The following is a 27105-nucleotide window of genomic DNA, read 5'->3' on the forward strand; positions in this document are numbered from 1 at the left end:
TAAAAAATACAAACACATGGAGGCTAAACAATACACTACTTAATAACGAAGTGATCACTGAAGAAATCAAAGGGGAAATCAAAAAATACCTAGAAACAAATGACAATGGAGACACGACGACTCAAAATCTATGGGATGCAGCAAAAGCAGTTCTAAGAGGGAAGTTTATAGCAATACAATCTTACCTTAAGAAACAGGAAACAACTCGAATAAACAACCTAACCTTGCACCTAAAGCAATTAGAGAAAGAAGAACAAAAAAACCCCAAAGTTAGCAGGAGGAAAGAAATCATAAAAATCAGATCAGAAATAAATGAAAAAGAAATGAAGGAAACGATAGCAAAGATCAATAAAACTAAAAGCTGGTTTTTTGAAAGGATAAACAAAATTGATAAACCATTAGCCAGACTCATCAAGAAAAAAAGGGAGAAGACTCAAATCAATAGAATTAGAAATGAAAAAGGAGAAGTAACGACTGACACTGCAGAAATACAAAAGATCATGAGAGATTACTACAAGCAACTCTATGCCAATAAAATGGACAACCTGGAAGAAATGGACAAATTCTTAGAAAGGCACAACCTGCCAAGACTGAATCAGGAAGAAATAGAAAATATGAACAGACCAATCACAAGCACTGAAATTGAAACTGTGATTAAAAATCTTCCAACAAGCAAAAGCCCAGGACCAGATGGCTTCACAGGCTTCACAGAGCTATCACCTATCCTTCTCAGACTCTTCCAAAATATAGCAGAGGGAGGAACACTCCCCAACTCATTCTACGAGGCCACCATCACCCTGATACCAAAACCAGACAAGGATGTCACAAAGAAAGAAAACTACAGGCCAATATCACTGATGAACATAGATGCAAAGATCCTCAACAAAATACGAGCAAACAGAATCCAACAGCACATTAAACGGATCATACACCATGATCAAGTGGGGTTTATTCCAGGAATGCAAGGATTCTTCAATATACGCAAATCAATCAACGTGATACACCATATTAACAAATTGAAGGAGAAAAACCATATGATCATCTCAATAGATGCAGAGAAAGCTTTTGACAAAATTCAACACCCATTTATGATACAAACCCTGCAGAAAGTAGGCATAGAGGGAACTTTCCTCAACATAATAAAGGCCATATATGACAAACCCACAGCCAACATCGTCCTCAATGGTGAAAAACTGAAAGCATTTCCACTAAGATCAGGAACAAGACAAGGTTGCCCACTCTCACCACTCTTATTCAACATAGTTTTGGAAGTTTTAGCCACAGCAATCAGAGAAGAAAAGGAAATAAAAGGAATCCAAATTGGAAAAGAAGAAGTAAAGCTGTCACTGTTTGCAGATGACATGATACTATACATACAGAACCCTAAAGATGCTACCAGAAAACTACTAGAGCTAATCAATGAATTTGGTAAAGTAGCAGGATACAAAATTAATGCACAGAAATCTCTGGCATTCCTATACACTAAGGATGAAAAATCTGAAAGTGAAATCAAGAAAACACTCCCATTTACCATTGCAACAAAAAGAATAAAATACCTAGGAATAAACCTACCTAAGGAGACAAAAGACCTGTATGCAGAAAATTATAAGACACTGATGAAAGAAATTAAAAATGATACAAATAGATGGAGAGATATACCATGTTCTTGGATTGGAAGAATCAACATTGTGAAAATGACTCTACTACCCAAAGCAATCTACAGATTCAATGCAATCCCTATGAAACTACCACTGGCATTTTTCACAGAACTAGAACAAAAAATCTCACAATTTGTATGGAAACACAAAAGACCCCGAATAGCCAAAGCAATTTTGAGAACGAAAAATGGAGCTGGAGGAATCAGGCTTCCTGACTTCAGACTATACTACAAAGCTACAGTAATCAAGACAGTATGGTACTGGCACAAAAACAGAAATATAGATCAATGGAACAGGATAGAAAGCCCAGAGATAAACCCACGCACATATGGTCACCTTATCTTTGACAAAGGAGGCAGAAATGTACAGTGGAGAAAGGACAGCCTATTCAATAAGTGGTGCTGGGAAAACTGGACAGCTACATGTAAAAGTATGAGATTAGATCACTCCCTAACACCATACACAAAAATAAGCTCAAAATGGATTAAAGACCTAAATGTAAGGCCAGAAACTATCAAACTCTTAGAGGAAAACATAGGCAGAACACTCTATGACATAAATCACAGCAAGATCCTTTTTGACCCACCTCCTAGAGAAATGGAAATAAAAACAAAAGTAAACAAATGGGACCTAATGAAACTTAAAAGCTTTTGCGCAGCAAAGGAAACCATAAAGAAGACCAAAAGACAACCCTCAGAATGGGAGAAAATATTTGCAAATGAAGCAACTGACAAAGGATTAATCTCCAAAATTTATAAGCAGCTCATGCAGCTTAATAACAAAAGAACAAACAACCCAATCCAAAAATGGGCAGAAGACCTAAATAGACATTTCTCCAAAGAAGATATACAGAGTGCCAACAAACACATGAAAGAATGCTCAACATCACTAATCATTAGAGAAATGCAAATCAAAACTACAATGAGATATCATCTCACACCAGTCAGAATGGCCATCATCAAAAAATCTAGAAACAATAAATGCTGGAGAGGGTGTGGAGAAAAGGGAACCCTCTTACACTGTTGGTGGGAATGTAAATTGATACAGCCACTGTGGAGAACAGTATGGAGGTTCCTTAAAAAGCTACAAATAGAACTACCATATGACCCAGCAATCCCACTACTGGGCATATACCCTGAGAAAACCATAATTCAAAAAGAGTCATGTACCAAAATGTTCATTGCAGCTCTATTTACAATAGCCCAGAGATGGAAACAACCTAAGTGTCCATCATCGGATGAATGGATAAAGAAGATGTGGCACATATATACAATGGAATATTACTCAGCCATAAAAAGAGACGAAATTGAGCTATTTGTAATGAGGTGGATAGACCTAGAGTCTGTCATACAGAGTGAAGTAAGTCAGAAAGAGAGAGACAAATACCGTATGCTAACACATATATATGGAATTTAAGAAAAAAAAAATGTCATGAAAAACCTAGGGGTGAAACAGGAATAAAGACACAGACTTACTAGAGAATGGACTTGAGGCTATGGGGTGGGGGAAGGGTAAACGGTGACAAAGCAATAAAGAGGCATGGACATGTATACACTACCAAACGTAAGGTAGATAGCTAGTGGGAAGCAGCCGCATAGCACAGGGAGATCAGCTCGGTGCTGTGTGACCGCCTGGAGGGGTGGGATAGGGAGGGTGGGAGGGAGGGTGACGCAAGCAGGAAGAGATATGGGAACATATGTATATATATAACTGATTCATTTTGTTGTGAAGCTGAAACTAACATACCATTGTAAAGCAATTATGCTCCAATAAAGATGTTTAAAAAAAAAAAAAAAGAACACAGCCCTGTCATCCCTCATTCAATGCAAGACCAAGGACACAAGAAATACAGGTGAAAGGATAAACATTTAAAAAGCTGAGCAGTCAGTTTATATAACCCTAAATGTCAATAATGATGCCAAATAAGTGAGGCAGAGGATCCACATGTGCTGCAGTGGTCAGGAAAGCAAATGTGAAAGAAATGAGGGTCTTGAAATTAACTTTAAATACACAAATGATTTTTTTATTGCACATACACAATAAAAAAGTAAACTTAATAGGCAGTAGTTGTTTAACAGCCAATAATTAGCTATTGTCTTTCAGCTCCAAATACACTATTTTATATTGTGATGCTGGGCCTAGGACTGAGCAAACCATTTTTCTGCTGATTCTAATGGTTTCCTGTTAAACTGTGTCAATAAGGATGCTGGAAAGAATGAGCTGAAGGAAGAAGGGACCTGCTCCTTCCTAACTACTTCCTCTTCTTGTCAGTAAAACCCTAGCAACTCTGGCAGGTTGCTCATTTCAGTAGCAGTTCCAGACTGCAGTTTTTCTAACATTCACTGAAACCAGCTCACTATGCCTGACAGAGACACCAGACAGCTAGTACCTGCTCCGCAGAGGTCAAGTCACAGCTCTGCAGGGCCTCTCCTCTAAGCCTCTATGTTTCAGTAATTTTAAACTCATTTTGTTCTTCCAGCTTTAGGGGTAGGAGCTATTTACTGTGATTGCTACATCCATGATACTTTATTTTTTATTTTTATTTTTTTCAAATTAACCAGTATTTAAATGGGGAGGGGAGTTGTTTAGCAGAAGTAGTATGAATTATAAATATTATTTCCCGGGTAGTCAGCTGCTATATGTAATCGTTGTGCAGAAGACACTAAAATAGTGTCTTTGCTCTTAATGACAGTGGAGAAACCAGAATCAACAGAGGTAACTTGGTTTCATGGAGAACTGTCGTCACAAAGCTCAACTAAGGAATCTTAACACAGCTGCTGAGAGTACTGTGGTATAGGTAGCTGGGGAGGAGACACCTGTTTGGGGGGGAAGGAGAATAAAGCCAGGAAGGCTCTGCACTGATGGATTGTGAAGCCGGCAGAAGGGTCAGTAATCTTCTCGCCTCCTCGGCCTCTTCCATGATACTTTAGTGTTCTCTTCTTGCATTCTTAATTCATCAATACCCATTTAACAAATTATATTAAATTCTCTCTGCAAAAATAACTTGTGGATTCTGTCTTCTAACTGAAATCTGGGTGATAACTCTATTATTTATTTTCTTCGTGGTAAAAATCCAACACATGAAATGGTTTTCAAATACCTAAGATGTACATTCCAATGGACAATTCACTTAAAAAATCTCTCTGGTTAAAAAATTAAACAGAAAATATCTCTTCAATTAAGTTTATCATCTACCAAAGGAAATATTAATACTGCAAAACTGGACTTAAAAAAAAATCATCCTCAAAAATAAAAAATACTCAGGATTTCCAAAGGTGTATAAAAAGCTCCTTATCTTAAAAACAAACAAAAATCTCAGAAGGTCTTTGTATATGCGTTTTAACAGCAATAAGAAATGGACCACAGAACAGCATAAAGTTTAAGGCAATATAAAACTGCAAATTAAAAGCAATGACAATTTCATAAACTAAAAGAGGAATGGATGTATGCTTGCTATAGGAAATTCAATTAGAAGAGTAAATAAATTATAGTTACTCCCTAGATATTAAAAAATCCAATAAAATAATAAAACTCCCAACCCCATAATCAGTACTAGTAACTAACTGATTACCTGAAAATAATCAGCTAAAGCAAAGAAACAAAAAGATAGCTAACCATATTATCTTAACATCTTATAAGATACTACATTCATTTACAATCTCTTAATATGACAGGGTTTATTGCTTTCGACAGTGGGTCCTCTGATAGGAGTGCATATGCCTAGATTTTTACAATTTCTTCCCAATCTTTCACAGTTGTCTTTGTCTAAGCCACTGAACAGAAATTTCCTTAGGGACTGGTCCTTACCAAGCAGTTCCTAAACATTCAACACAGTTTTCATAAAAACAAAGTTCTTTCCACATTCATTAATATATTTTGTTCCTTTATATTACCACTTCTTGCAAATTACTTTGTTACAATAATAAGAGCAACCATTAGGCAAGTTTGAGAACAAACAACTGACACCTAGAAAGTATACATCTCAAGTCGTAGAGGAGATCTGTGCAGATGTACCAGAGCAGAGCCAGTTAACAACCTTAGTGTACTAAAGTGTGGAAGACAGAAAGTTTTACAGAGGAATGGAGAAGTGAAGGGGAGATCAGTATGAAGGATTACTACAGTGTATATGCAGTTTACTAAGGTATCATACATACAACAGAATGCTAACGTCGATACATTAACCCGCCAGCCATAACACAATGTCAAAATCCTTCAAGGGGATGCAGAGCATCTGAACAGATCCCAGATAAGGCCAGAAAAATGTGCCAATGACTAAGGACATACATAGGAAAGTCTAACTTTGAAAGTCACAATTTACTCTAATCATAATTTCTTTATTATGCAGTAATTTCTTATGACTAGGGCCAAATAAGCTAGTAGGGAGTGGTGGGGGAGTAGAATATAATGGCTTCTAAAAGTCCCACAGAAGATGCAGAGACAAATAAATGCAGCCTTGTGACTATCTCAGATGTGACAGTTAGGTCTCTAAACCTGGACATGGGCATTACCAAATTTGGTAAGAACTTGCATGGTCTGAATAGTTAACCCTAATCTACCTCACTCTTACCTTGGAGAATCACTTTGTTTAAGCAGAGGGGCTGCTAATGGGAGTGTTTGGGATATACGAATAGTGTAAAGACAGAGGACATTTTGAGCTCCCCATTCTAACCTTGCTTATACCTTGCATGTATTACAAGTAAACCTTTTTACAATCCATGTTTGCCTAATGTTTCCCCTCACCTTGGTTTTGACTGTCTGACCTACAAAGTAGGAAAAGGATGCCTGCATAGGGAATAAACTGTTGAATGAACTGTTTTATCTCACAATCATCACTCCATTTTCTGATACAGCTTTAAAAAGTTCACCCAAAAATACTATAAAATCCCTTTAGCGCCAGCAAGGAGAATGAATTACATAAGAAGACAGTCAAAAAGAGTAATGGGCCACGAATAAACTGTTGAATGAACTGTTTTATCTTGCAATCATCACTCCATTTCCTGATACAGCTTTAAAAAGTTCACCCAAAAATACTATAAAATCCCTTTAGCACCAGCAAGGAGAATGAATTACATAGGAAGACAGTCAAAAAGAGTAATGGGCTTTAATGTCAAATATTACTGCAAGAAAAGGAGAATGAGTGTGCACACCAAGAGGAGATGTGTTTAGATAAATTACGTTTGAGAGCAGGAGCACAAGTAGAGGTTGGGCTGAAGGGACAAGCGAAGCTGGCTTCCAATTCTACTAAAGCTCTTTCAAATATAACTGTGTTAACAATCATACCAGAAAATATTAATGGGCTGAAACAGAACAGAAGAGCTTTGCCCAGCTGTCTAACCACTCTAAAACAGAGGTCAGTAATTTTTTTCTGTAAAAGACAAGAGAGCAAATATTTTAGACTTTATGGGCCATATGGTTCCTGTTGCCATTTCTCAACTCTGCCATTGTAGCCTGAAAGCAGCCACAGACAATATACAATGAACAAGGTTGTATTCCAATAAAGCTCTAGTTGTGGACACTGAAATTTGAATTTCATATGGTTTTCACACGTCATGCAATATTATCCTTCTTTTGACTATTTTTAATCATTTAAAGATGTAAAAAATATTCCTAGCTCATGGGTGAAACAAAAACAGACAGTTGGCTGGATTTGGCCTGTGCACTATAGTTTGCTGATCCCTGCTCTAGAATCCACTCTAAGCTGGTAATCACTTGGTTGGGAAGCAGAGGGAGGGGAAGGGGGATTAGAGGGTACTGTCATTCAGGAGATACCATGGTTTCTAGTGTGCCAGACTGCCTAGACGAGGCATTCTCAGAAATCCTCAAATACTACTTTAAAAGGTTCAAGTATAAAGAGAAAACTCCATTCTACTTAGTCCTTAACTACTAATAAGGTGAAGTGCTGGATACAATGGTGAATGAAACAAAGGGTAAAGTACAGATACAGGAGCAAGGAGAGCAAAGTTTTAGAGATGGAAAGAGGCAGATTCTTCTCATGCTACAGTGAAGCGACTAGCACTGAAGAGAAAGATAAATGCTGGAAAAACACATGGAGGGAAATATGGCAGGAACCTTGATGAAATTCATACAAAATTTATAATTTTTAAAGAGAGTTACACTAATGAAAGCACTATCAGTGCTTTTGAAGAGTGCTATGAAAAGACAGAAAAGCTTTCTGGATCCCCAACTTTCTAAGGGAAGTAGGCTGAAAACGACAATCAGCTGAAAACACAGGACATTTTGATACAAAAGAAGAAAAGATTTCGGGGGCAGAGCCCAGAGTCCAGGGCGAAACCAAGAACAGAAGAAAACACTGATTTAGAGAAGCACACCCAAAGAGAGAATGAAACCTTCATGATGGAACATTCATGACCCCTGTAATAAGGGAACTGACAGCAGGTTCCTGTTGGATTTCAAAATTGCTATAAATCAGTGACTACTATGAAGTTCCCGTTCCTTCCCCCAACCTTTTTAAAGAAACTTATTTATTTAATTTATTTTTAAAAAATTTTTGGCTGCATTGGGTCCTTGTTGCCGTGCGCAGGCTTTCTCCAGTTGCGGCGAGCTGGGGCTACTCTTCGTTGCGGTGCACAGGCTTCTCATGGCGGTGGCTTCTCTTGTTGCAGAGCACAGGTTCTAGGCACACGGGCTTCAGTAGTTGTGGTTCACGGGCTTCAGAGCACAGGCTCAGTAGCTGTGGTGCACGGGCTTATTTGCTCCACGGCATGTGGGATCTTCCCGGACCAGGGCTCAAACCCGCGTACCCTGCACCGGGCAGGTGGATTCTTAACGACTGCGCCACCAGGGAAGCCCTCCTTCCTTCTTTTTTTTTTTTTTTTTTTTTTTTTTTTTTTTGCGGTACGCGGGCCTCTCCCGTTGCGGAGCACAGGCTCCGGACGCGCAGGTTCAGCGGCCATGGCTCACGGGTCTAGCTGCTCCGCAGCATGTGGGATCTTCCCGGACTGGGGCACGAACCCGTGTCCCCTGCATTGGCAGGCGGACTCTCAACCACTGTGCCACCAGGGAAGCCCCTCCCGTTTTTTTAATGGGAGTGTCTATTATGGTTTTTCTGTCCTGTATGTTGAGTATGTGGGGTGCAAGTAGATGTCTTTTCAGTTCAGAGGCCTCTGCATGGAGAGGAGCCACACCAGAGGATAGAAACCTCATGTATCTGGACCTGATGCAGATCAAAGGATCACAGACTTTGAGCCTGATGGTATAATTAGGATGAGACTTTGGGGAAATGTCCATGAATGCATTTTGTGTGTAGGAGGCATGTAAATTATCGTGGTCAGAGGGCAAGCTGCAGTAGGCTGGCTGCAAGGGTAGCAGCAACAATTGCTCTCATTCTTGACAATTGCTCCTTTTACAATGTGACTTTGCAGATTTCCCTATTGAAAAGTGGAGTTCCCAGTAAAGAGGTGGAGAAGAGTAACTGAGAATTCTGGTTGAGACAAGACCTAGGAGAGGCTGAAGGGGTCCCTGATTGGTTATTCCCCAGTGTCCAGCAGAAAAAAAAACTTCTCAGAGGAAAGCTTCTAGAATCCCCAATTTGGACCTAAAGGACTTCCACTAATTAAGTTCAAGCAACGAGCTCACAATCAAAGTTTAAATACATTTGATCCTTGAACAAAACAGGTTTGAACTATGCGGGTCCACTTAAACAGTTTTGTTTTTTTTTTAAAACACTGAGCTGTACACTTTGTCTAGCTATCTAGCTATCTATCTGTCCATCTATCTAACTATTTTTGGCCGCAGGGCCTGCAGGACCTTAGTTCCCTGACATTCCAATAAACCTTTATTTCTAAAACCAGATAGCAAGGACACATTTGGCCTGCTGGCTATAATTTGCCAAATCCTGGTGTAGATAGAAAACCCAAAATAATATATAGTAAAATCATTAAAAATTAAACTTTAGCTAGGTGACTAGATATAAAATCAAAATATAATAATTGATTTCATTTCTATGCATCAGCAACAAAGTTAGAAATTTTAAATTAAGAAAATACTATGTCCAGGAACCTTGAGGGCATCATGCTGAGTGCAATAAATCAGACAGAGAAAGACAAATACAGTATGATCTCGCTTATATGTGAAATCTAAAAAACAAACAAACAAAAAAACAAGCACACAGATACAGAGAACAGACTGGTGGTTGCCAGAGGCAAGGAGTGGATGAAATAGGTGAAGGGAGTCAAAAGGTACAGACTTCCAGTTATAAAATAAATAAGCTATGGGATGTAAAGTACAGCATGGTGACTAGAGTTGACACTGTACTGCATATTTGAAAGTTGCTAAGGGAGTTAATCTCAAAAGTTCTCATCACAAGGGAAAAAAAGCTCTGTAACTGTGTATGGTGACGGATGTTAACTAGACTTATTGTGGTGATCATTTTGCAATATATAAAAATATTGAATCATTATATTGTACAACTGAAATTGATATAACGTTGCATGTCAACGATACCTCAATTTAAAAAAAAAAAGAAAATGCGTTGACTCTATAGATGAATTTGGGGAGAACTCACATCTTTGTAACACTGTTTTCCTATCCAGGAATGCAGTATGTCCATTTATTTATGACTTTTAAAATTTCTTTCAATGAAGTTTTACAATTAAAAAAATTACTATGCTTTTTGGGACTTCCCTGGTGGCACAGTGGTTAAGAATCCACCTGTCAATGCAGAGGACATGTGTTTGAGCCCTGGTCCGGGAAGATCCCACATGCTGCGGAGCAACTAAGCCCCTGCGCCACAACTACTGAGCCTGCACTCCAGAGCCCATGCTCTGCACCAACAGAAGCCACCGCAATGAGAAGCCCACGCACTGCAAGGAAGAGTAGCCCCCTCTCGCCGCAACTAGAGAAAGCCCGCACACAGCAGTGAAGACCCAACGCAGCCAAAAAAAAAACTACGTTTTTTAACATAAAATAAAAATATTCTGAGGTATCTAGAAATAAAACAAACCAAACAAACAAAAACAAAACAAAAAAAGTGAAAAACCATGAGGTGGAAAAAAGAATAAATTTTAATGAGACATTAAAGAACACTAAAATAAATGGGTAGATATTCTGTGTTCATGGACAGGAAGACTCAGTATCATAAAGATGTCCAGCCTTCCCAAAGTACTGCCATAATCAAGCCTCCAACAGGATTTCTTGTGGAAGTTGTCAAGCTGATTCTAAAGTTTGGAAGGGCAATGGGCCAAGAACTGTTGAGATAATCCTTATAAGAAAAGGGAGGAAGTACTTGCCCTAACAGAAATGAAGACTTACAAACCTAAGATAATGATGACAGGTTTTAGTGCAGGGATAGGCCAACTAATCAAATGAACAAAACACAAACTTCGAAACAGACTCATAAATGTACAAAAATTTGATACACGACAAAGAAGTGATTCAGATCAACAAGGAAAGTAATTCAATAATAATGCCTAAAATTCAACAAAATGCTGAGATAATGGATTATCTAGTTTAAAAAAAAAGGTTATTTCCTTACCCAATTTTAAAACTTACAGTAGACATTCTGATTCCCATGGGAAAATGGTAGTCATCCAAATTCAAATCAAATGTTTTACTAAATACTCCAAAAACCAGAGATCAAAAAGAAAAACTGTCCACAGCACATACTTGTAATACAAGTTCTCACTTCAAACTTCAATTTACAGGTAAATGGGGAAATATAAACAACCAAAACCAGCAATGTCAATTACAGAGTCCTCACTGGAGAGAAAAATCAGAGGAATTTGTATGGAAGAGGAGGATCTTGGCAGTGGAGTACGAAGACATCAAATATGGTTCCCCTCGGAACAAGAGGTAAGTAGCACTTAGAAGGTGGAGGTATTCCTTCAAAGCTTGGCGGATAAAGGAAAGGAAGAAAAAGATAACAGTTCTACTGAAATGAGATGGTATCACAGAATCAGAAGCACTGAATAGAAAGCCTTCCATGTATCATTTAGAAAAGAAGTTGCATTTCACTATACCAACAGAAGAGGGCATTCCTGAACTAACAAACAGTAAATTTTTCTTTCTGGCCCCACAGAATCACTTATTAAAAAATATTTTTAGGACATTTGAGGAAATTTGAATACAGAATGGAAGTGCTTAAAAGGAGGTATATAGTTAGAATAAACTTACAGAAAATAAAAGGGCTTAAAGGAACAAGTTAAATATCACCACAAAGAAATCAGACAAATCCACAGCATGGGACAATCTAAAAGACAACTAGCATAGACTCTTTTAAAAAAAAGTCAATGTCATGGTATAAAAATTGGTGAAGGGATTTTTTTATACATAATATTATGGAATTTTCTGGCATATGATAATTGTATTATGGTTATAATGAAGCACACCTTTAAGTCTTTAGGAGGTGTATATTAAATATTTATGGCTGAAATGTCATGATGTCTACAATTTACTTTCCAACTGTTGAGTTTTGGAAAAAAAAAGAATACGTGTGGGAATATATCTATATGGAGATGGTTAAAACAAATATGACAAAATGCTAGTTATTAAATCTAGGTGATGAGTGTTTACTGCATGCCAACTTTTCTATATGCTTAAAAATTTTCATAATAAAAAGTTTGGGAAACCACTCACTAAAAAGTTAGAATAAGTACAGATAAACATCAGGAACATCAGTAACCAAAATATATCGTTAGTAGTATCTCAATTCAATGGAGTAAAGAATGCTTTATCCAATTGCATCGACATTAACTTGCCCATACATAAGGAAGAAAACAAATTAAAATGAATATACTGTCACTTTATACAAAAAAAAATTCCAGATATACTTAACAAACTAAATGTAAAATAATTTATGTTTTAGAATAAATTAGACTATTTGTATAAACTTTGGGGACTAGACAATAGTCCTTCTTATTCAAGACAGGAAATTGGGAAGTTAAAAAAAAAAAAAAAAAGGATAGATATTTTACCTACCAAAACAAAAATTTTTTAATTTTGACATAAAAATGCCATAGACAAAGGAGGAACTGAAGAAATATTTGTAACTTTTAATAAAAGCATAAAAGGCCTAATATTTTAAAAACTGTAACAAACTGAGAAGACAAAACAGCCCAATTAAAAAATGGGCAAATAATAACAAATTACAACTCACACAAGAGGATATGCTAATCCCTATTAATGAATTTAAATATTCTGAATCTCACTGGAATATAAACTCTGGGAGGACAGGGTGTTTGTTCTTGTTCACTGATATTTCCCAGAGATTACGAGAATAGCAGCATACTAAAAGCTTCCAGTAAACATCTGCTAGCTGCTGGCTGGCTGGATAGACGGATGAGGATTAAGAAAAAGAAGTACCATTTTTCACCCATCACAATGAACCTGTTATATTCAAGGCCGGAGAAGGTAAAATAATGTCTTTATTAAAATTAAAAGCACATGATTCACTCTGTTATAAAGCAGAAACTAACACACCATTGTAAAGCAATTATACTCCAATAAAGATGTTAAAAAAAAAAATTAAAAGCGCACACAACCTTGACCAAGCAACCTCATTTAGAGGAGTCTATTCTACAGATCAGAAGCACCAGAATGACCAAATACATAAGTACATGGAGACCTGCATTCTTTGTAATGGCATAAAGTTGCGAACAACCTGAATGACACTGACAGAGAAATAGTTTATTAAATCATGGTACATCAATAATGTGGAACACTGTATAGCTATTAAAAGAATGTGATAGCTCTCATTCTTGATGCTGAAGGACAGAAGGATGTTTTGTGAAAAAAAAGCAAGTTGCAAAGTGTTTACTAGTATGTTTAATGGGGGCAAAAATAAAATCTAATCTAAATACCTACACAAATAAAAATGGAGTAAGATGTGGAAGGATATCATACATAACACTGGGCAATGAGATTAGAAAAGCAAGATGGTATGAAAGTTTTTTTTTCTAAACATTTCTCTAATGTTAGACTTGTTAACAGTGGGTATACATTTTATATTTAAAAAATCAAATTATGCCATTCAATTTATTAGTAAGAAACACATAAATTGGTTCTAAAAAAGAAAAATGCCAAGTTAATGGAAAAAATTAAATTTACAGCATGCCCGTCACAGAAATAATGCTTCTTACCAATTCAGTAATATAATGTAATAAATATAAGTTGGAATTGTAAGTTATTACAAACTTCTACTTTATATGGATCAAGTATAACAAATCTAACTAATGGAAAATCCCTCACATGTGTGATCTATATTAATATTTCACTCTTTTCTGAGGCAAACCTTGAAATCAATTTGCCTACCTATATGACACTATAATTTTCTAACACTTAAATCTCAGTCAAAAAGTATAGGCAAATGAAGTATGGAAAGGCCAAAACACTAAAAACCACTAACACTGGTTGGTGGGATAATGAGCATGGACAGATATTGTAATTTCTTTTCCAATTTCTTTTCTGCTTTCTTTCTTGAGCATTCCTATGGTCTCTTCAGTGCCTAACATGAAGCCTTGCACACAGTAAGCTCTACATACACATGTAGATAAAGACAATAACTCATCTGTGAAGAGACTGGGTCTTCAATATATCTACTAATTTTAATCACAATAATTTGGCTGTTTATATTAATTTCCTCCCTTCTCAAACATTCTGAATGCTTCAGAAAATAAACCTTGCACAATGAAATTTCTTTGACTTTAAGTCTTGCACAAGAGGTAAAACAAAACTGAGGACAAAGAAAATAACTACAGCAAAACACACATATTCTTAGACACAGTAGGCCATTGGGCAGTTTATTGATTTATATTTATAATAACTTATTGGTTAATTATTCAAATCTTATTTACCTTAAAACCACAGTTAAGAGAGACAGCACCAGGGCATCTTATGATGAATGACATGGGATTCACAGAAATTTAAGACAGAATGGTGACTGGCCAATCCTTAAATTCCAAATGTCATTAATAGTGTTTTGCTATATGGGATAAAAATACGAAATATGTATTATATGCGGTATTAGTGAGGAGATGACCCAGAGATAATCCAAAAAGCCCTTGACGGTGGGCCAAACACTGGGCCCTTGTTTCATCTCTGCTAATAACTAACTGATCTTGGATACATCATTTAGCTTTCTGAGGCTTAGTCTCTTCATCTGAACTGTGGTCAGATCATCTTTTAAGATCCCTTCAAGGCTAAAATCTTTTGGGTTTAGTATCATTCCCTGTCATTAAGGGGAAGAAAGGAGGAAGAAAATGAGCAAAACAAAATACACAAACAGAAAAGTTATTTGGTTTTACATAAGTTCAAAAACAAGAAATTTAGGTTTACGAATTAAAAACTTAGATTTCAAGATTAAACAACAAATTCTGTGAGATTTGTTTTATTAAATACATACTGATTTTCATGATCTTTATTTGTTTAAAAGGAAAAACATCTTTGTTGTTTGCATCACAGGAAAAAATGGGAATGATTAGCATAATTTGTGGAAAACAGATATTTAGACATTCTTAATAAAACCTCAGGTAAGACATAAAGTAAAACTAATATAAAATACCCTAAAGACAAGTAAGTACTACTGAATTTGAAAAGACAGTAATTAACCAATTGTAAGAATTCAAAGTTAAAGCCATTTCAAAGTAGCCTTTGATATTAGATGGAAACAATTGAGAGAAAATACTCTGTCTGCTTGAATGAATGGGCAAGTGAGAGAGAACAACAGAACTTTGACAATTGATGATTTGGTTAATGATGTGTTTCAATGATTACATACAAGCCTCAGTGACAAATCACTAACGTCAGAATCTGGTACTAATGATAAACAAAAACAATTATATCATCATCTAATTCAATTTTTATTTTTAGAAAAGAATAGCAGCCAAAATAATTGGTACAGGAATAAGGACATTATAACTCAGTAAGCTTTAAAAAGGCAATTTCAAAAAGAAAACTCTAAAAAGTATTTCCATTTATAATGAAAAAATTACCAGTTTGCTTACTTCCAAATATTCTATTTTGCTGGGAATCATACTAGTTGAGGTTTAAAATGACTGATTTGTGGACCCTGAAAGTAGTGATCATTCCTGTAGATTATAACCTCAGAGCTTTAGGATCTAGAAGAGTTCTTATTTACCCAGTGAGATTAGTGTTGGTGGCAGTATAGCAACGTGATTTTTGTGCCTCATCTACTTATTAGATGCATGACCTGTTCAAGTTGCTTAAATTCTCTGAACTTTAGTTTGCTCATCAGTAAAACTGAGATAAAGTATCTAACTCAAAGAGTTCTGAGGTTTAAATGAGAGAACATAAGTAAAAACATCCCCCAATTTTAAAAAACTATTACCTAAAATACTATAGAGATGTAAGTATTACAAATAATCTGGTATAATCAGCAATTGTATTAAAGCCATAAAGCCAAAAGGAGGGAAAATATGTTTATCTAAATTCCTATTATGAAGCCACAAATGTTATTCAGAAAATGGACTATTTAAGGGAATTCAATTTATCCTTATTCTAATTAGCAAAGCACAAAGGTAACACTTTTGACATCCACATAATATGGATTTTTATAGCCATGATATATTTGGAAAAGGTTATGGGAGCAACCCATAACCTTTTCTTTTTTAATTCTCCTTGGTTTAAAAGCCCCACAATTACAATATGAGTAGAAAAGGTTGGCACACCGAGGCAAAGAACAAAACAAAACTAACACACAGTAAAGATTAAACACAGGTCCTACTGGCTTTAACTGGCTAGGATACTTTGCTAAAAATAGCATACATCTCTTTAATCTTGACATATATCTCTGGGAGAAGTGAAGTAAATTAAACTCCAAAACTTCAGAGCAGATTCAATCAGGATTCCAAAGAAGCTCACTTTATTATTTTGGTAATCCTTCTGAAAAGAAATCTGTTAAACTCAGTGGACTGTGACTGGCTTATACCACTATTGTATACCTCCGTCTACCATACTCCTTTAATTAGGAACTAATCATACCTGTTTATTATATACCAAGGAGTAGCAAATAAAATGCCTGGACTAAATCACCATTATTCCATGTAAAGTTATGAGAAAGAAACTGTACAGTCTAGAAAACACAATAGTTATATAAAGAGAGACAGGACAACCTTCAAGAATTTGAAAGTATTATGTTAACAGATAATTCATCTTCCCTGCCTAAGTTACAAGGAGGCAGATTTTAATGCAATATAAAAAAATAATTAAATTTATCCAGAATTGAAATGGCTTATAACTTTTCTGGAGGATACTACGCCAAACTGAAAGAACACAAGAAATCTCTGTAACTTTTGATTAAGTAAACTTTAAAAATTTATTCCAAGGAAATGATTGGAGATATGCTAATAAAATATATACTTAAAAGAATGATGGCACCGTTTATAACTGCAGAAAACATGAAAGCAGCCTAGATATGAATACTAACCATGAATAGTTTTAAATTAATAATTTTAGACCAATGAGGAAATGATCAGGGTAAAATATTAATGAGACAAAAGGTATACAAAACTACAAAAGGAAGGGTGCCAATTCTGTCCTCCTCCTGAGAAAATATTTCTATGTGTAAAAATAGTTAGAAAAGTTATTATAAAAATAACTGGAACAAAGTACATCATAATTTATCAGTTGATTATGTCTATACGTAGTGGTACTGCAGATGGTTTTTGTCCCAAATTTTAATCCATGAGCACATATTTCATCAGATGCTGAATAATCATCTATCAGAATATTTTGAAAGGGATTGCTATACTTGAATAGTAAATTTAACTATATGACTCCCAATGTCCCTTCTAACTCAAAGATTCTACAACTCTAAGAAAACATTCTACAACTGATTTAAAAATCAATAAGCTTCTGCCAAGAACAAAAAGATCTAAAGTTAAATTTTCAAAGAAGGGCTGACAGCCAAGAATAACAATTTCTGAAGCCATATCAGTATCCTCTAATAGCTTTTTTCTTACAAAAATGGGTAATGAATGAACCTAAATGAGCTATGGCAAACAAAAGAAATAAACTAAAAATTGCAGAATGAATACGCAACTGCCAAAAGACTGAGGAGGAAGAAGTGGAGGAAGAGGAGAATGAAAAAAGAACGAAGGTCTCTCCCTTATTTTTATCAAAAGGGCCACTGCCAGGATGGATAATATAATCTGTATGAGTGATTAATGACTACAATCATGAAAGCTACCTACATTCTCATATCTGGTAGGACTACAAATCAGAGAAGGGGGGAATGGCATTAAGAAAGTCTACTGTTTCTTTAAAAAGAAATCTGATTTTATCAATTTGATTAACATCAGAATTAAGTGACCTTTGGTAGGTAAACTACAATCTTCAATTTTCATCTAAGAAAAGAAAGTAAAACATGAAAATCAGAGCTAATTATAAACTACTGGCTCAGATTCACAAAAATGTTAAATATTTTCACCATGAATTTCAAATATTAATCCATTTTAAGTCAAATAAGACAATTTCATAAAATAATTATCATAGTATCATAGATTGGAAACCTATATCTCAAAATAAAAAAATATTCCTTGTAGTAAGTGAAGGTAGTCATTTGTTACAAAAGTAAGAAAGCAAAGAATGTCATTTACTTTTTACCAGAAATAAGTAAGAATGCATAATAGACATCATGTAATAGGATATAATAACTAACATCTGAATGAGAATACACTCCTATAATTGCAAAACAAAAATAAAATAATTAAAATACTAAAGTATAAATTACCCGAAATATCCAGAGAAATCAATAAGACATTTCTATTAAACAGTATTTTATTTATCTATTTATTTATATGCATGCAAATATGTGTGTGTGTATACCTATACCATACCATCTTTCTTGTTGGTTACATGACATATTAGTTAAAGATATTTAAGATGAAATATTTATAATAGTTTTCCTATATTTAGAATATCATATAACATAGAAAATAACGTTTGGTTGTATAAAAAGATCAAGAGCACACAACTTAGAGAACCTGGTCAAAATATAGTTTATTTTTCTTTCCTTTTTGCTTTTACTAAAAGAACTACAGACAGAGAAAAAACAAAATCCTGAAGACCATGACTTTCCCACCAGCTATCATAAACAAGGAAAAATCTGTTTTCCCAAATTATAACTAACACACAAATTTATTAACAAAAAAGGGAAAGAAAGGAACTACTGTCTTGTTAGTATTAAATATTTACCCTTTTTCTTATAGGATTCATTTTACCATAAAAACTTGGCAAAACTAGCACCTGAAAAGGACTCACAACTTTCTAATTAGTATACGAAAAAATACTCATTAAAAATTCAAAGATTAGACAATATGCTAGAAATAGTTTTAAAATGATCAAAGAATGTACTATTTTCTGTATAACTGCATAAAACCTGTTTTTTCCTATTTATTATTATCTAATCCAGAAAATATTTTTGAGGCAATTTTACTTGACCACCACCCATTTCCTATTGTGACAAACTATTCAATACCCAGTATCTTCAAACATTTTTCCAATGTTAGAGTATTTAAGACTCATGCCCTAGATGAATATATAACATTACATATATCAATATTTCTTTAACAACTAAAGCATCTGAAAATAGCCAAATTCTGTAAAACCTTTCTCCTTAAAAACAAAAAACAAAACAAAACCCAAACCCAAAAAATTCCCTTAAATATCTTTTCATGGCTTCTGAAAAATAAATACTCTCAAGAAAACACAAACTCATATATGTTCTGACAGGAAATATCAAAATACAATATCTTAAACATTTTCAAAAAGGCAGCACATTCTTCTGTGTGTTGCAACAGACTCTCCAGACCTGCAATCCTGCTGCAGTCATGAATAAACATATGCCTCTAAAGTTCTAAGTATGTGTGGCCATATCAAGGGCATGAGGCATGCACATCAGATTTGAAATGGATTTACATTACCTCCAACCTTAGGGCCACCTGCTGAACCAGGCTTCCTTGCACTGTTGACAGGATTTCCGGATGTTTTAGGTGCAGGAACCTTGAAGGCTGAAGCAGCTGATGATGGCCTATTTCCATCCACTGATTCTTCATCATCAAAGCTTTTATCTGCACAAATCATTAGAAAAATGTATTTTAAGAGAACTAAGCTTTGCTCAGTTTTCCATAAGACTCAAAATCAAATAAAGCTATATATAAAGCCATTAATTTCTATGATATATAATATAAAATAAAGCTCCTTTGAATAAGCATTTATATATTGACTAACACTATATAAAATAACCCAGTATAATTTAAAATCAGTCTGCAATATTATATTTCCTACCTATATATATTAAGTCAAAACATAAAACCGAATACATTAACTCTAAGAACAGTAAAAAGCATTTTTCATTTCTCTGCTACTCATATAAGCATTTTCCGCCAGCTCCTCCCATACTGCATCTTCCAGCACACCCTGCCTTATTCCTTATACCCAGATTCTGCAACTTACAATCACAGATCCGTTTGCAAATCAGTCGCCTCATTCCTCTGAAAGCTCTTAATTTTCCTCACCCTAGGATGCTCTGAATAGTTCACATGGCCAAATACAATAGATTTGATACTAATCAAAGATTCTATCAAAAACAGACAGCAACAACCACAGAACCACCACTGAGGTTTGTGCCGGCATTTTTCTTTCTCTTCCCTGCCCTAGGTGCTGTAACAGCCAATCAGCTACAAGGTGACATCATCTTATGGCAGCTACTGCCAGATGAAAGGTAAAAATTCTCCATGTCTTTTAAAAAATCCTCCATGTAGTCGCAATCCTTAGTCTATATCAAAATTTCAAGGGCATTCAATACTAAAGGTTTATAAACCTACATTTGTTTTCTCCTATTTAATTCACATGAAAATTTATACAAATAGAAAATGTTTTCTGCAATATTCAATCTGCTGGAGTGCTTATTATTGCATCAGTAAAAATACGGAGTATCACAGTGCTCATTACTGGCATAATTAACTATGTAATCTTACAATTTGCTGTTTATTTAGGCCACAGAAACCAAACTGAACAATTTGTTCTCATAAATGATTCTAAAATACTCTACAAAGCTCCTTTTGGAATATTTATGAATAACCACACAAGTATAATCTCCTTATATAAAATGAACCCACCCACCCCCACCCCACCCTCCAAATCACAAGATGTATGCATTTTACTCGTCCAAGAAGATGGTTTTCTCTAGGACCCTGCACAAACCAACCACGACAAACAAGATGGGCGAGGCAGAGAAGGAGCTTTACAACAGGCTTCACAACAACGTGCCAGAATCTCTTCCTTTCAGTCTGCATCCCTTACCTATGCAAACACCCAAATCCAGCAGAATAAAATCATCCCTACAAAGGACTGCAAGTCCAACTATTGAATATATTTTAAAATATATATACCAGACAAGTAAGACTGTTTTATTTATTGGAAAAAAGAATCAAATAGATACCCATTAAATTTACTATTCAGTAGACACCCATAAACCACATTCCATTTCAGCAAGTGTTTTTCTTAAATAGCACAACTTGTAGGAAAAGAGTATCTTCTAGTTAAAAAAAAAAAAATATATATATATATATATATATTTTAGCATAATGCTATTGGGGAGCCAGTTTGGATCAATTAAAACCTATGCTCTATAGAGACTGCTCTGTTAAAAAAACGAATACAATCCCAAATAAGCTTTTATTTGCCACTACCATATTGAAACAAAAAAAAGTAGCTAAGAGGGACAGAGTATATACACAAATCTACAGAGAGAGAGAGGTACTAAAACTTGAGTAGCCAGAAGTTCCCATGGAAACAGTGTTCTCTGTTCCCACACACACACACAAGAATTAAAATGAGTAAATATCTCTACTGCTTAAAAATAACTCAACATTCTTAAACTCTTAGGAAATTAATTTTTACCTTTTTATCAAAACAAGGTAGAGAAAAGTATATAAAGTACGCAGCTCAATTAATTTTCACAAAAGGAATATGCCAGTGCAACCAGTCTCCAGACCAACAGATCACTATCAGCATCCTGTAAGCACCCTCACTGACCCCCGCAAAAGTCACTATTTCCTACCAAAGCTAACTAGTCTTGACTTGTAACACCACAGTCGGTTTTGCCCATTTTTGATCTTTATATAAAAGGAATCATATAATAGGTACTCTAGTACCTAGCTACTTTTCACTCAATATAATATTTGGAAGATGCATTTTCATTGCTTATAGTTTTATAGTGCATGAATGTGCCACAAGTTATTAATATCCATTCTACTGTTGATGGACATATGAGCTGTGGCCAGTCTGAGATTATTATAAAATAGTGCTCCAAAGAGGTAAGCAAACAAAGTTAAAGGGTTCTAAGGCTTTTAGTATTAATATGGAAGTAGTAAACACAGTAATTTATTTTAGGCTGTATAAAGTCAAAGATGCGTATTGTAACTTCTAGGGCAGTGGTACTCAAAATGTGGTCCCAGATCATCATCTGGCAATTTGTTAGAAATGCAAATTATCAGGCCCCAACTCAAATCTACTGAATCAGAAATTCTGGAGATGGGGACCCTGCAATCTGTGTATTAACAAGTCCTCCTAGTGATTATGATGCATGCTCAATTTTCAGAGCCATAGCCCTACGGTAGGAATACACCAACTTTTTCTATAAAGGGCCATATAGTAAATATTTTAGGCTATGCAAACCATACATATATGTAGTCTCTCTGCACAACTACTCAATTATGCTACTGTAGTGTTAAAGCAATGATACCACGACATGTAAACAAATGGGTGTGGCTGTGTTTCAATAAAATTTTATGTACAAAAACAGAAGGGCAGCTGGATTTGGCCTGCAAGCAACAGTTTGCCAAACCACTAAAGTAAGAGTAAATATATACATAAATAAACAACTAGAAGAAAAATAAAATAATAAAAAGGATTTGATTAATTGAAAAGATTCAGAAAGAGACAGAAAGATAAAAGAAGTGGATAAAAATAGAAATAAAGGGCTTCCCTGGTGGCACAGTGGTTGAGAATCTGCCTGCCAATGAAGGGGACACAGGTTCGAGCCCTGGTCTGGGAGGATCCCACATGCCACGGAGCAACCAGGCCCGTGAGCCACAACTACTGAGCCTGCACGTCTGGAGCCTGAGCTCCGCAACAAGAGAGACTGCACACCGCGATGAAGAGTGGCCCCCCTTGCCGCAACTAGAGAAAGCCCTCGCACAGAAACGAAGACCCAACACAGCCAAAATTAAAAATAAATAAATAAATAAAAAACTTAACCTGAGGTGCCAAAACTCAGGTTAAGAAAAAAAAAAGAAATAAAAGATAAAGTGGCAAAAATAAAATCAAATACATCAGTAAGTGCCTTAAAAGTAAATGAACTAAATATTCCAAGTAAAAGACCAAGACTGAATTTTTAAAAACAGGTTGCTTAAATGAGATATACTTTACATATAAGGATCACATAAAATTTAAAAAGTAAAATGATGAGAGAGACAGACCATGGCAAACACCAACTAAAAGAAAGTTGCCATAGGTATACTAATTTCAAACAAAGCACCTTGAAGAAGCATTACTAGAGATAAAGAGAGACTTTTTAATAATGATTTAGGAGCCCAATCCAATAGGGGGAAAAAAATTAACTCTACATTTTTACGCACCCATAACTCATCTTCAAATATATAAAGCAAAAAGAAGAACTAAAAGGAAAAACAGACAAATCTACAAATACAGACGGAAATAGATTTTTACCCACTTCCCATAAGGTTATACCTTTCTTGACCATAAGCTAGATAAAAGAATTCATAAAATTAGGGGCTTCCTTGGTGGCGCAGTGGTTAAGAATCCGCCTGTCAATGCAGGGGACACAGGTTTTAGCCCTGCTCTGGGAAGATTCCACATGCCGTGGAGCTACTAAACCTGTGCATCACAACTACTGAGACTGAGCTCTAGAGCCCACGAGCCACAACTACTGAAGCCCACGCGCCTAGAGCCCGTGCTCCGCAAACAAGAGAAGCCACCGCAATGAGAAGCCCGTGCACTGCGATGAAGAGTAGCCCCCACTCGTCCCAACTAGAGGAAGCTTGCATGCAGCAACGAAGACCAACACAGCCAAAACTAAAAATAAATTAAAAAAAAAATAAAAGAGTTCATAAAACTAATTCATTATCACAAGCCCCCAAATTTAAAATGTTCTGTAGTTTAGTTTATATGTAGGTTATAAACATTACAGGCTTAAAAAGATTTTCTTAATAATTATAAAATATCAGAACAAATCCTATATTTCTTCATAGCACCTACCACTTCCTGAAATAATAGTTTCTTCTGAGTGAACTACAACGTGGACTGGAAGTCAGCAGGAACTTTGTCTTGTTTATACTGTAACACCAGTACCTAGAACAATCCTGGGATAACTGTCATAGCTAACTCTTCCTCCGGCTCCCCACCTCTGTCCCCCTAGAGTTTATTCTCAACATAATGTCCTGAGTTGAACAAAGTTACATCACACTGCTGCTCAAAATCCTCCTATGACTCCATAAAAAGGCCTACCAGGACTCCAAGATCTGTGAGACCTTAGATACCACGTAGGTCTCTCTAACATCATCTCCTATTCACTCTCCACCTTTCTCTCCAACCAGTCCCATCAGTCTTCTTGCTGTGACTCATATCAGGGGCTCTGCACCTGTCTGCCAAGAATGCTCCTCCCCTCCATAGCCACACTGCTTACTCACCTCCTTCATGTGTTTATTCATCTATCATTTTCTCAATTAGGTCCGCTCTGGATACTAAGATTATAAACTTTCCACCATCCTGATGCTACTGATCTATCCCTATCTCCCTGCTTTATTTCTCTCTCTAGCACTTACCATTTACATATTTTACTTATTTCATTACCTGCCTCCTCCCAAGGAAATGCATTATCTATTAGAGTGAGAACTTTGGTCTATTTTGCAGACTACCATATCTCCAACATGTAGAACAGCACTCAGAATGCATTTTTCATAGTACAGAGACATTCTGTCTCCAATAAAAGTGTTACTAGGTTATTTGAAATGAAACACCAAAGACAAACAACTATAAACACTGGATAAAATGTACATTTACAAAAGTCTTCTTAAAAACCTGGACCTAAATAGACATTTCCCCAAAGAAGATATACAGATTGCCAAAAAACACATGAAAAGATGCTCAACATCACTAATCATTAGAGAAATGCAAATCAAAACTACAATGAGGTAACACCTCACACCAGTCAGAATGGCCATCATCAAAAAATCTACAAACAATAAATGCTGGAGAGGGTGTGAAGAAAAGGGAACCCTCTTGCACTGTTGGTGAGAATGTAAATTGATACAGCCACTATGGAGAACAGAATGGAGTTCCTTAAAAAACTAAAAATAGAACTACCATACGACCCAGCAATCCCACTGCTGGGCATATACCCTGAGAAAACCGTAATTCAAAGAGTCATGTACCACAATGTTCATTGCAGCTCTCAATAGCCAGGACATGGAAGCAACCTAAGTGTCCATCAACAGATGAATGGATAAAGAATATGTGGCACATATATACAATGGAATATTACTCAGCCATAAAAAGAGTTATTTGTAATGAGATGGATGGACCTAGAGTCTGTCATACAGAGTGAAGTAAGTTAGAAAGAGAAAGACAAATACCGTATGCTAACAAATATATATGGAATCTAAAAAAATGGTCATGAAGAACCTAGGGGCAAGACAGGAATAAAGACACAGACCTACTAGAGAATGGACTTGAGGATATGGGGAGGGAAAAGGGTAAGCTGGGACAAAGTGAGTGAGTGGCATGGACATATATACACTACCAAACGTAAAATAGATAGCTGGTGGGAAGCAGCCGCATAGCACAGGGAGATCAGCTCGGTGCTTTGTGACCACTTAGAGGGGTGGGATAGGGAGGGTTGGAGGGAGGGAGATGCAAGAGGGAAGAGATATGGGGACACATGTATATGTATAACTGATTCACTTTGTTATACAGCAGAAACTAACACACCATTGTAAAGCAATTATACTCCAATTAAGATGTCTAAAAAAAAAAAAAAGGGCTTCCCTGGTGGTGCAGTGGTTGAGAGTCCGCCTGCTGATGCAGGGGACATGGGTTCGTGCCCCGGTCTGGGAGGATCCCACATGCCGCGGAGCGGCTGCGCCCGTGAGCCATGGCTGCTGGGCCTGCACGTCCGGAGCCTGTTGCTCCGCAGCGGGAGAGGCCACAGCGGTGAGAGGCCCGCGTACCGCAAAAAAACAAACAAACAAAAAAAAACTCAGTAGGCTCACACTGGTAGTACTCCCAAGCAATAGCAAAAGCAAATGCAAACTTTTCCTGGAAGAAATTCTCTGGCCTCACATTATTTGCACAAATAATTTTCCAAAGATCACTTGGCATGACAGGAAACAAGACACCATGAGCAAGAATAAACAAAAAGAAATAGACAATAGGAACAGATCCTAGAATTATCAAGGTCCTAGAATTTCAAATTCAAATTTTAGAATTATTAAGCACAGGCTATAAAACACCTGTACTTGGCAGTTTTTACTAGGCAAGCTGAAAATAACTCAGGGATAAGAAAGTTATTTTCAAAGTGACATAGATTTTTTTTTAAAACAACCAAACAGAACTTCTAAAAATAAAAATACAATAACTGAAATTTAAATTCAGTAGGCAGGCATAACAGTAGATTTTAGACACAGCTCAAGGGATCATTAGTGAACCAGAAGATAAATCAGAAAAAAAATCACCCAGGATACCTATAGTAGGTGCTTCAATATTAATTGAATAAACAAAAACAAAAGATCAAGGGACTTCCCTGGCGGTCCAGCGGTTAAGACTCCAGACTTCCAATGCAGGAGGTGCAGGTTTGATCCCTGGTCAGGGAACTAAGATCCCACATGCCACGTGGCGTGCCCAAAAAAAAAAAAAAAGGATCAAATACAAAAAGTAACCTATAAATCATGATTATGTTGACACTTCTCTTCTCACTCCAATGTTTCAAAATGACAATACTATGGTTTGGTGCAGAAACTGAAAAGGATGAACATATTAACAAGTACTAGAGGACATAAACTAATAAAGTGAGCAGGCTGCAGTGGTTATGTGTATGACGGAAGAGAAAGAGAGAAAAAGGAGGAGAGGAGTTGATAAGAGTAGGAGAAAGAGATGAAGATGGAGGAGGAGGATAAGACTGGGAAGAAGAGATGGTGATGGAAGGAAGAGGCAGAAATAAAGGAGGAGGAGAAGGAAGAGATGGAAATAGAGGATGAAGAAATGGAGTAGGAGAAAGGAGGAAGGGGATAAGAAAAGGGGGGGGAGGGACAGGCAAAAATTGAGGGGGGGGGAAAAAGAAGCCCAAGTAGTATAAGGCTTTACCTTTTGTTCCCTTCATATAACACTTGGAAACTGCCCTCAGCAAACACTGAGCTATTACAGGCCCACAATCCCATACCTACATACCTGA

The 27105-nt window shown here is 36.1% G+C and overlaps 1 protein-coding gene across 10 annotated transcripts in view; it reads right to left on the bottom strand.

The window, feature by feature from the left end:
* Window positions 1-27105, bottom strand: part of CLASP2 (cytoplasmic linker associated protein 2) — a 184512-nt gene that overhangs the window by 111217 nt on the left and 46190 nt on the right. For all 10 annotated transcript variants that reach the window (XM_082662814.1, XM_082662815.1, XM_082662812.1 and 7 more), the window contains one exon: window positions 19556-19702. In XM_082662814.1, the coding sequence (XP_082518940.1) occupies window positions 19556-19702 (147 nt within the window). The remainder of the gene's footprint in view (window positions 1-19555; window positions 19703-27105) is intronic.

The sequence above is a fragment of the Grampus griseus genome, assembly GCF_964374135.1.
Source record: "Grampus griseus genome assembly, chromosome: 10".
NCBI lineage: Eukaryota > Metazoa > Chordata > Mammalia > Artiodactyla > Delphinidae > Grampus > Grampus griseus.